This window comes from Lupinus angustifolius, chromosome LG16, assembly GCF_001865875.1.
Source record: "Lupinus angustifolius cultivar Tanjil chromosome LG16, LupAngTanjil_v1.0, whole genome shotgun sequence".
Lineage (NCBI taxonomy): Eukaryota > Viridiplantae > Streptophyta > Magnoliopsida > Fabales > Fabaceae > Lupinus > Lupinus angustifolius.
The window spans coordinates 11,224,294-11,236,623 of record NC_032024.1 but is presented as its reverse complement, the minus strand read 5'-3'; the positions used below and the strand labels follow the sequence as shown (position 1 = coordinate 11,236,623).

The 12,330-nt window shown below is 30.2% G+C and overlaps 1 protein-coding gene across 1 annotated transcript; it reads left to right on the top strand.

Moving 5' to 3' along the window:
• Positions 621 to 6,109, top strand: LOC109329167. The gene is made up of 3 exons (XM_019562842.1): positions 621 to 846; positions 1,988 to 2,224; positions 5,895 to 6,109. The coding sequence occupies exons 1-3, from the start codon at positions 832 to 834 to the stop codon at positions 5,940 to 5,942; spliced, it is 300 nt and encodes a 99-aa protein (XP_019418387.1). The 5' UTR covers positions 621 to 831; the 3' UTR covers positions 5,943 to 6,109.

Here is a 12,330-nt window from a genome sequence, read left to right as displayed (position 1 = left end):
AAATAATAATTTTTTGAGTAGGACATGTCACATGTTTTTTTTATCTCCTATGTGTGGGAATATGGTCTTATATCTATGTTCTGTATGGCATGCATATATATACAATGAAAAAAGTTCTAAGAGATAATGATAAATATATAGTATATAAAATATGCATGATATTTGCAATATAATAATAACTAATTCAATAAAATAAGATGGGTCTTCAGCATTAAAAAATATATAAAATGAAACACACCGTTAAAGTTCCTATCGTCTTTATTCCTTTTTTAGAAAAATAAGAAATAGACCTAAAAATAATTTCTAACGTACACTCTTCCTTTATTTTATAAAAACTAATTTATATGTAGTGTTGTTAAAGAAGTTGCAGGAAACGACAAACAACGTGTCATAAGTTTGAATCATATCTTCAATTCTGTCTTCAATCATTTCTATTCTTGTTTATTATTATTGGTATGAGACATTTGAGATAAATTATCTATCTTCCTTAAATTAAGGCAATAATCTAACATTGAACAGTTCATAACCGAGGGATAGCATCAAATTCGAAGAGGCCACCCATAATATAATTTGTTAGCTATTTTTATCCCAACACATCTAGCTACAAATAGCTTAATCTTATGGACCCTCGTTTCTGATAGGATATCTTGGTCACTTATCAGAAATGACAAGTTTTCAAGTATTATTCTACATTCCCAATGTTTAAATACGTTATTATGGCAAGAAAACATTCACCCTTTTCGATCAAGCTTGTGTTGACAAGGTTCATTTAACAAGCATCTTAGTTGAAGCTCCTTATTCCGGTGATCAACATCACCTGTTGAATCAGCCATGGAAAGAAAGGAGGTAAGCCTAAATCTACATAGGAAATTATAGGGAGAAAAGAAGAACATGTATTTGAATTCTTATTGGACAACCATGATATTTCCTAAAAATCAAAATTCTTGATCATTGGAGGAACAATATCACCATTTTTGTTCAGTAGATGATTGACTCATTCCATAAATGTGGACACTTTCTCTTTTATCTACAAGAAAATAAATTTTCACCAATAATCTTTATAAGTGTTTAATATAACAAAATAGGCAAAATCTTGGAAATTGTGTAGGTACTAAATAATTTTTAAATGGAACAAAATAAGCTAAATCTTGAACATTGTACTATATTTTTAAATCATGTTCATGTTATTTGACGTGACATTGGAGATCCTTCCACATGAAGAGTTTCTTATGTTGTAAAACATGGGCTCACATTATTTAACCGACAATATCATAAGATTCGGCAATTAATCTTTAGTTTCATTTTGAGACACTATGTAACCAATTTTAATCTCTGTAGTGCTCATGCTATATATATGGAATTTATGCTATCTTTAATTTTTTGTTTTATTTTTTCACTTAACATTTCACCAAAATTTCTTTTGATGCAGCAAGGTTCCTCTCCGAGTTCATCATACAACCATCTTGTCATTTAGTATAGGATAAACAGTTTATAGACTTAATAATTGATGGAACATACATTTAAACAGAGGAATTGAGTATTTTGAGAATAATTTGATTCACATTTAAACCAGGGAATTGAGTATCTAAAATTTCTGCATAACGCATGGTTTTTTTTTATCATCTTTTCATGTACCTTTATGTTTCACTTGAGCTTTTATTGGTCAATACAAGGTTAAGATGAGTAAATATGCATTCTAATATCTATATGGAAGTTTGAGACCCAATTGATTTTAGAGGAAAATGAATAAAAATGGAGAGTTCAAGAATTATGTCAAGTTCTTTTCTTCTTTTTATCACCCTTCAATCATCAACTTGCAAAGAGACCTTAAAACTAGTATTGGTTAAAGTGCGTTGATCAAGGGGTATTAACCAATAGTAGTTTAAGGTCTTAAACTTGCACATAAAATACGGCCTCAACTTTTACATTTTGAGCAATGAATAATGAAGTTATTGACCAACATTGTATTATATTCCTATTGATGCAGAAAATACCTGGTAAGATGTCTGTTCCACAATTTGGAGGGTGGGAGCAAAAGCCACCAGGAGTGCCTACTGATTACTCCATGGTTTTCAATCAAGCTCGTGCAAACAAGAAGAATCAGAAAACAGACTTGGATGAAGTCAAACGTCTAAACCTTGGAAAAGAAAGGGTTCCCATTAATGCCAATAACCGTCAAAGTCATGGTCATGGTCATCATGCTAAGGAAGATCCTCCTGTCTTGGTGAGACCACTTTCCTAGTTTCTTTTTTTTTGTTGCAACAACAGTTACCTAAACAAGAATTTGCTGTTCATAAGTATGTCTTTAAATCTGTCTTGAACCAATTAAAATATATTTATGTCAGTTAAAAACATTTAACATTCATGAAATTTTCCTATTTTTATTTCATTTTGATTAATTCAGAACAGACTTAAGCACATGAGTGGGTAGCAAATTATTGTCATATGGGCACTATTATCTTCAAAATTATTTTTGAGATTTTAAATTTCCAACTTTTAAAATACCCCTTTTAGCAACTACTTCACCTAGCATTGATCTATACCCCTTATCAACGCACATGGACCATTGCTGGGTGTAGTGTTGTGGAAATTCATAGCATAAACCATTTAATTTAATTTAAATGTTAGTTATGCACCATTTTGAAGGACACTTTTTTATAGTTGGAAATTCATAATGGGACCTACAAAAGATCGGAGTAAAACAAAAGATTAGGGTAGCTTTCCATTTTTTAAATTTTTGAGTTAGCCATTCGGTTTACTTCCTGGGTTAATCCGGTTTAACCAAGTTTAACACAGTCAGACCAACGTTTCCCGGTTCAAAGCGGTCCAACCCTCACTCGGTTAAGATGGTAAAGCAAAACCGTTTTCAAGTTCGGTTAAAGGTCAAACCGATCGGACCGTCCAGTACAATCCAGTTCTCACAATACTGATAATTATATAGGCCAGTTCAATTGGTTTTTTTATTGTACTAGTTCTCATATCGACACGATATAAAAATTATATTTTTCATACATTTATATTAATTAAATTGGTCATATCCGCTAACTTTCATTTAAATCTTATTGATTATATAGACAATTTTTCATTTAAAATTACAATATATTTATGGAGGATCAAACACAACTATTATATTTATTTATACTTATAAAACATACTGCATCACAAATTCAAACATTAGACATTAATATAATTAAATCTACTCTTCATAGATAAACTTGGGATTTACGATCCCTTGCTAATCGGGGCTAAAATTCCAGAAATTAAAAATGCTAAAACTAGGGATGACAATAAAAATCGAACCTGTGGGTACTCGCCCGAACCGAATCCGAATTTAATGGGGAAACCCAATGTGATTGGGTTCAGGTTCGGGTTTTACCCAGGTTTAAATTTCGGGTTCGGGTTTGGTATAGCAAAGACCCGAACTCGCCCCGAAGTAAGGTATTTCAATTTAAAATTGAAATTTCTATCATTTGCCATTGTTTTTAATTTCTAATTTTACTTTACATACTATTGGATCTTCAAACATAAAAGAAATGAAATATACAAGAGAAAATAGAAATGTTAGAGCAAAATTACACGAAAATAATATCATATTTTCCTTAATACTTTATCATTTTCAGGTATATTTTCGGGTTCGGGGATGATATTTTTATTTTCAATCTCATTTATTTTGGGTTCGGGATTGAGTATGTGCAAACCCGACCCCGACCCACCACGTTGCCATTCCTAACTAAAAACGGAAAAAGGCCGATGAAATATGATGTATTATACATTATTTTGTAAATACACAATTATCTTGAGTATATTAACTATTTCTTTTTTTTGATCGCCCGAGTAATGCACCAGGTGCCATAGCTAATCGAGTAGCTCTAGAAGCATGTGTACAAGCTCGAAATGAGGGACACGATCTTTCATCATTTTTTCAATATTGATAGTAACACTAATTAAATCATTATATCATTATCTCATGGTTGATCGATACAATATTAATAGAGTGAATTACACTGGTACACCACGAGTTTTAGTGAAATTACACAAACCACCTCTCACTTTTTTGCACCTACACAAACCCCCTAATTATTTTTATATTTTCATTACACTGACCCTGCATGGAAAATAAGTGTAATCATTTAAACAAAAAATGTGATAAATGCAATTTAGTTAAACAAAATATGATATATTATGGACACAAGTTTAAATAATATGAGTCAATACATATTTATTATTTTTGGTTCGTTACGATATAGTATAAGAACGATTTAAACAATATCTTTTTAGAATTGTTGATGCATTTTGTAACCAAAAATAATAAAGATACATTGATTTGTATATTATTTAGATTTGTCTCCACAATATACCATGTTTTACTTAACTTAATTGCATTTATCATGTTTTTTGTTTAAAATATTACACTTATTTCTCATGCAGTGGTGCTCAATGTAATGAAATTATAAAAATTAGAGATTTGTGTAAGTATGGAAAAATAAGGAGTAATTTGTGTAATTTCACTAAAACTTAATTTACTCATATTAATAATACGGAATGACTCAGTTACATAGGCAGCATTGAAATTAGTATATTGGTAGCATTTGTTGTACCATGTTTGGGATAACTTTTGGATTTCGATCTTTGTTCACCAGCTATATTTTTCTATTAGTTAAAGGATCCTTAAGTTTTAGTGTTTCTATAAGGAGAGAAATATTAGTGCAACCGTTGGGTTCAATTTTAATGTATTCTAGGAACCGGATCAAATATAAGGGAGGAGAATAGTTCAATTCCACTCCTGTTAAGAGAGATGAATTTGAATTCATTTCCTTTCTAATTCCATTAGAAGCCGATAATTTCATTAATACCAATAACCATCATCTTCTCGTAGGAATTGGAATTCAATATATACATCTTTCAATCTCATAGATTCTTAAACTTGTTTACTTTTTTTGGAAGTTAGGAGGAAAAGTGAAGGAGAAGAATCAATGAGTTAGGAAAGAGAAAATTAAGAGAAAATTAAGAGAAAAGGAAGGAAATCCTCCCCTTGTTTGAGAGTACAAAATTTAGAAGAGGGTAACTAATGACAATAGAAATTTTTTTTTTTATTTTTTCTTTAAAAATGTAATTAATAATGAGAAACAATAATGTAAAATTATATAATATTACTAATTTTTTTTATAGTTATTTTGACATTTTATTTACAAAAAATCCCAAATTTGAGAACTTTAAAAATCGACATATGGAGGGTCCTATGTCCTTCATCTAACTCTCAAACAAGGGAAGACTTTCCAAATCATCCCTTTCGTTGCTCTCTAAAACCTCACCTCCAAACAAAGCCTTAAAGGTAAATAGTTTCATTCATGAGAGCTACATTTATTAGAAATGACAGTCACTCCGTTCCTTATCCAGAAACTAAGGAATACTAGAACAAAAGTTTTCCTTACTTTTCACTTCAATCTCAAAACCAGAAGTTGGAAATGAACTATCTAACCATGCAAGGTTTTGAAAGTGATATTACCACTTGGTGGATGATCAATATAAATATCACTAAAAGAAACCCAAAGCAATAGCTCCTTTGTCTTTACACCAGAGAACCTCTTCATCTTGTCATTCTCAAGAAAAAACTGAACATAAATGTGAATGTAACCATTTTTTGGTTTTGTTTGGTTCTATCTCATCCGTTTGGTGATTTGAACCGAAATTTCTTACTCTAGAGAGAAAGAAGAGGAGAAAATGTAGAAAATATTTTTTATCTTATGCTTTTGTTGTTGTAGAAGATACAAATCCATGATTTTAATTTATAGTTTAGAAATAGAGGGATAAACTGCGAACATTTAAGACATAAAGAAACTACTGCGGAATCAGTGCAAACTATTTCTAACCCTATAATGTTTATAACCGTGCAGAGAAGAAAGAAGAGCATGACCTACATAAATTGTTGTATTAGGCCTTGAAATGACAAGAACCAAAGGATTCGTTGCTTTTCAAATTGAAATCATGGAGTCTGTATGTTAAATGTTCTAAAAGTAAGTGCTTGTACACTCCAAATAAACATGAACCTGTTCAATAGAATCAAGATTGGAAAATTCAATAATATGAGCGTCATTTTTGTTGTTTGCTACATTACTGATTTTGCTTCTTTTACTCTTACGTTATTTGCACAGCCTAAGAAATTAAACACGTGAGATTAGATTATGCGTTGTTGTTTTTCACATCCGTTTATACAAACACGCCGACCATGAACTTGGTTTATTTATGAAAAGCAGAGTATATGTTTTAGAAGAGACCACCTAATCCAAGAGTAAGTTTAAAAAAACTTATTCGACTTTTAATCATCAATTCTAAACTATTGGATTTCTTTTGAATTAATGGTTAAAATATAAATTAAGTTTTTACTCTTTGAGCAAATTAATCCCCTCTCCTTTTAAAATATAAAATAATAACAATATTTAGTATACAAGTAAAAAAAACACCATCATCATTATATAATAATTATAAACATAGTCATCATGCATAACACACCGTGATTACCATAGATTAAAAGAAAAACTTAAAAATAGTAATATAGTGAAGGTAGTAAGAGATAACGCTACTCCTACATAAAATATAAAAATATGACCACGAGGTGACACACATATCTAACATATACAATCATCTTCAAATACTTGTGCTACACGAGTAGTCCAAAAACTCAACCAGAATCTACCATGTCATACACATTCCCTCAAGATATCCTTCTTCATATTTCCTTGATTCCCTTTAATGATAAACAATGCACTATTTAAATGAGAATAAAAAAATATAAGATGATGATCATATAAATGTCATCATTTTAATACATAAAACATTCTAGAATTATTGAACAAAATTTACTCAATTAAATCTAAGTGACCAGTTATCTTATCTTATACCTTTTCTAATGAACCTTATAGCAAACTTCATAACAAACATTTTAACGTTATCATCTTTAATATTAATCTTTCCCTCAAGGTTGATGTTGTTAATGATAAAATAGTAAATATTTATACAACTACAAACTTCTATTTTGAATTTTAAAAAATGAATAAAATAAAGTTTTAAAATAAGTGAGAAAATTAGTTGGGATTTTGATCCCTTAAAAAAAGCCAAATTTTAGTGATAAATTTAGTTTTTGCAATTTTCTAGGGATATGAGTTATTTATTTTCATTATAAATAGATGAGTACGATTCCTAGAAAAAGATCCATAAAAAAGCAAAAAACCAGGAAAAAACTATCATAGTGGCACACAAGAACACCACAAAAATCAGAAAGAATACAAAAAACATCTCTTTTATTTTTTAAGATTTGTGCCGAAATTATACAAATTTCTTCCCTGTAGTTTTTTTTCCCGTTTTTTATGAGAGTAACTAGTAAGTTACTCATGCATTCACACGAGACAATTCACTCTTACGCATGGTTAATATCATTTATGTCTAAAGTAAATTTAAAAATTATATGTATCAATTAAGTATATAAGAAGATAAACATTAATAGATTTGTATCATAATCAATTATACATAATATGAAATTTAATATGTTAATATTAATTGCAAACGTTTTAAGATCTTTTTTAATAATTAGTATTAAAATTATTATTTTGAAATAAATTCATTGTCAGTTGTTTTTTAAGGGAGTTACAATATCAACATATTTCCTTATTAATTGTAATATCATAACTCATTATATAACTAATTGAAAAGAGGAAGACATTTTCGATCATATATTTGTAACCTCATTATTAATTTTCCTAGTAAGTTATCTTTCACATGGTTAAGATTACTTATGTCTAAAGTAAATTTAAAAAATATATGTATCAATTAAAGTATATAAGAAGATAAACATTAATAGATTTGTATCATAATCAATTATACATAATATGAAATTTAATATATTAATATTAATTGCAAACGTTTTAAGATCTTTTTTAATAATTAGTATTAAAATCATTATTTTGAAATAAATTCATTGTCAGTTATTTTTTAAGGGAGTTACAATATCAACATATTTCCTTATTAATTGTAATATCATAACTCATTATATGACTAATTGAAAAGAGGAAGACAATTTCGGCCATATATTTGTAGCCTCATTATTATTTTTTCACAAATTTATTATTTACACTTATGCAAATTTATATCAATAATGAGCATTGCTTAAAATTAGCGAATCATAAATAATTTAATCAAAATATAAATTAAATCAATTAATTATCATAATAAATTATACATAATATGAAATTTAATATGTTAATATTAATTGCAAACGTTTTAAGATCTTTTTTAATAATTAGTATTAAAATCATTATTTTAAAACAAAAGTAATAAAAGGTTAAAAACACAAGAGGATATGAAGCTTATCACTAAATAATAATAGTAAAGCCACAAAAGTAAACATTACCTTCGAAATCGACATACCAATAAAAGTGGAAAAAACGGTACTTATTAAACCCATTGAATAACATACTCACACTGACATAATATCAAAGATAATAAGTAATAGTAAATATAATATCAAAGATAATAAGTAATAGTAAAGCAAGAGTAACAAAATAAAATTCTTAAATTTTGGTACTTGTTAAATAAACACCAAAATGTGTTTCTAAAACAACAAATGTCACACTGAAAACAACAAAAACATCATAGCAATAGTAAAACAAGAGTAAAAGAACAAAATAGATAGAGTAAAATAGTTACAAAAACCAACGAAAGGAAAGGAGAAAAATTACCTTCCAAACTCTGTAAGAACAAATGCAGCTAAAACAAAGTTAGAGGTAAAAATGACATCAAATAAAGTGTTATGGTAAAGTGGAAGTATAATAGTTACACAAACCAACAAAAGGAAAGAGTTATACCCTCCAAACTCAAAATGATGAATAAATGAAGGTGAAAAATATTATACTGAATATACTTACCCCAATATATTCTTACCCAATAAAAGGACTTCTCCTAGTATTGGTAAATGTAGTAGGCACAAAACAAGGCTTCATAGATAAAGAAGTACAACGATGACACAATATTTTGAGAGTGAAAAAAATATGGTGTAATAATGATGAAATAATAAGAGATGAAAATAAAATCCATGAGATGAACATCAAACAAATGCTACTACGTTTAAGGGAAGCGAACAAAACGACAATTGGGAAGAAGAAAGAAGAAAGGCACACCACAAAAGCTTGACTGAACCAGATTTGAAATAAAAATGAAATAGAGTTTATTGATGTGTTTGATGGATTGATAAGAATTATTATAGGTGGTCATGAGTCTTAATAAATTATTAAATGCTAAATATTATATATGTGAGTAAATAACAAGAGGATATGAAGGGTCAAATGTATGAGTTGACTTTGGTCATGTGTGATAGAATGTATGTTAGGAAGTAAAGTTTTTTAAGAGGGAAATTTTTGGCTGAGCAAATAACATAGATGACATTTTTTGTACTAAACAATTAACATGTAACATAGAGGACATCCTTTTATTAAATAGTAAATAGATAGATAGATTAACTTATCCTTAAGTGATTAATTCACCTTGTAGTTATTGTGCCGTTTTCCACATCCATTACTAAGCTATTTTATTCAAAACACAAGGCCACATTCATTTCCTCATTCTTAGCCGCAGTCTCCACATCATAATGACTCATTTATTTCTGAGTGGAGTGTAGAAACGAAGCACTATTGGACAATCTCTCTCTTTTGGTAGTTTGAACTCATAATTAAGTCATTAATTGTTGTCGTCATACTCATTATTACTCTTCCATTTTTCATATAAAGCAGCATTTATTCATTCATCACACCCTATTAATCATGTTGTTCCTATTTCTATGTCATTATTTATTGTTGTGGTTACCCCCTATTCTAGTACTCACATATATTCATTCCTTTCTATTTTCTTTTTAGGCATTTATTTCTTTATTTTCCAATATGATTTAATTAATAACATGAACAAGTGTAAACATAATAATAATAACAATATTAATAATAATCAAAATCTGATAGAAAATGAAAATAGTGTAAACAATAACATAAAAGGAAAAGTCTTTTGGTTAATAAATAAAGATTCAAATAATAAGTGCACATACAAATCAATTAGTAGCAACATGTTTGCACTAATTAATAAGGAAACATCAATTTAATTAGTTGTATTTTTTAAGAGTAATTATCCAATTTGGCCTCTCATTTTTTCATGGGTGCCAATTTAGTCTCTAAAATTTTTTAAGTGACATTTTCGTCTCCAACAATTCAATGTCGAGTCACATTAGTCTTTCCGTCATCTCGGTTCCGTTAACTGTAACTGATTTGCTCGCATGACACATTAAGTGTTGACGTGGCCTCTGCTGGATGGTCCTACGTGTACAAGTTGCCATGTCATCAACCAAAAATATTTTTTTTATTTCCCCCTCACAAAACGACATCGTTACTCTGAAGAAAATGAGGTCACCACTAAAGAAATGGAAGTCACCACTGAAGTAAAATAAGTCAACACCGAAGAAAAGGAAGTCATGCCTAAAGAATGCAGGGAATGTTACCCATGAACCTGAGGCTGCCTATAAGGTGAATGAGCCTATACCTGAAGGTGTTGAAATTGAACTTGAACCTGAAGGTGTTGAACATGACCTCAACAACCTACAGCTTCTTTTGAGGATTAGGGATATTCATGTAATAATGAATATATGCATACCCATGTTTCCACTGATGATGAAGGGAATGCATGGAATGCATTTACTAAGTACTCCATGTTCATTGAAAATAGTACATTTGGACATGTCCATTTGGAGATTGGAATGGAGTTTGCAAATCTCAAGGTTTTTAAATATGCTGTCAAAGACTACAACATCTTCCTAGGCAGACAAATAAAATGGAAGAATAATGATCTAATAAGGGCAAGGGCTGTTTGTGCAAATCCAGATTGTGGTTGGATTGCATTTTGTTCTAGGGACAGTTGGTTGAACACCTATCAACTGAAAACCTTCAACCCAGACCATACTTGTTGGAGGACCTTCCAAAACAAAGCTACTAGTAGGAATTGAGTTGCCAAAAAACTTGTATCAAGGTTGGTGACACAACCTGATTTAAGGAGGACACAAATAATTAATTTGATGAAGGAGGACTACATGGTTCACTTGGAGAAGATAAAGGTGAGCAGAGCCCTGAAACTTGTAAGAGAAGCATTTGAAGGTCCAGGAAAAAACAATATGATCAATTGTGAGATTATTTAGAGGAAGTTCATAAAACCAATACCGGATCACCTGATGTAATGGAAGTGCATCCAATTCCTGAATACCACCAATGTTTAACAGACTGTTTATATGCCTAAATGCTTATAAAGAAGGTTTCAAGAATGGGTGTAGACCCATTATTGACCTAGATGGATGTTTTTTAAAGGGATATTATGGGGGGACAACTTCTGTATACTGTTGGACGAGATGCAAATAATCAGTTTTATGTTATTGCATATGTTGTGGTTGATTCAGAAACCAAGGACAATTGAAAATGGTTTCTAGGACTTTTGGAACAAGCTTTAAGTTCTCAAGACATGTATGGCTGGAACTTTGTGTCAGATCAAGAAAAAGGCTTGGAATCTGCAATAATCGAGGTTATGCCATGTGCACATTGTAGAAACTGTATGATGCACATCTAGAAAAACTTCATCAAAAGTTTTAAGGATAAGGAGCTAAGAGGTGTGGTCTGGGAATTAGCTAAATGCACAATAGTTGGTGAATTTAACACTGGAATGGGAAAATTGAAGGACAATCATGTAGTGGAATGGTCTTATCTAAACAATCTTGACCCTAGCTCATGGATGAAGGCATTTTATAGCCACTCGCCTAAACTGGACAACATTACCAACAACATGTGTGAAGTATGGAATGTAAAGATTGTTGAGAAACAGAGATAAACCAATTTTGACTATGTTAGAAGAGTTGAGATGCTACATCATGAGGAGAATGAGACAACACAAGATAGCTATGAGGAATTGAAATGCAAGTTACTACATGTCCAACAAAGAAGATTGGTGAAAATCATAGTGGAAAGTTATAAATGGACTCCAACATGGACTCGATATATTGACAACCAAATATATGAGGTAAAACATAGGTCAATCAAGTTGGAGGTAAGTTTGACAAACCAAAATTGAACTTGTCAAAAATGACAACTCACTGGTGTAAGTATCAGAGTGCAACTAAGAGGGGGGGAGGGTGAATTAGTTGTCTTAAAATAATGGCCGCTTTTTCTGCAAAATCAAAGTTAAAGTGCAGCGAAACAATATGCAGAAAAATAATAGGAAATAAAATGAAAGAGATAAGGAGAAGAGAGTACACAAGGA

Bases quoted from the DNA above. Each gene is read 5' to 3' on its own strand.
- LOC109329167 (XM_019562842.1), top strand. The intron at 2,225-5,894 runs GTGAGACCACTT...ATAACCGTGCAG, and splicing joins AGGAAGATCCTCCTGTCTTG to AGAAGAAAGAAGAGCATGAC.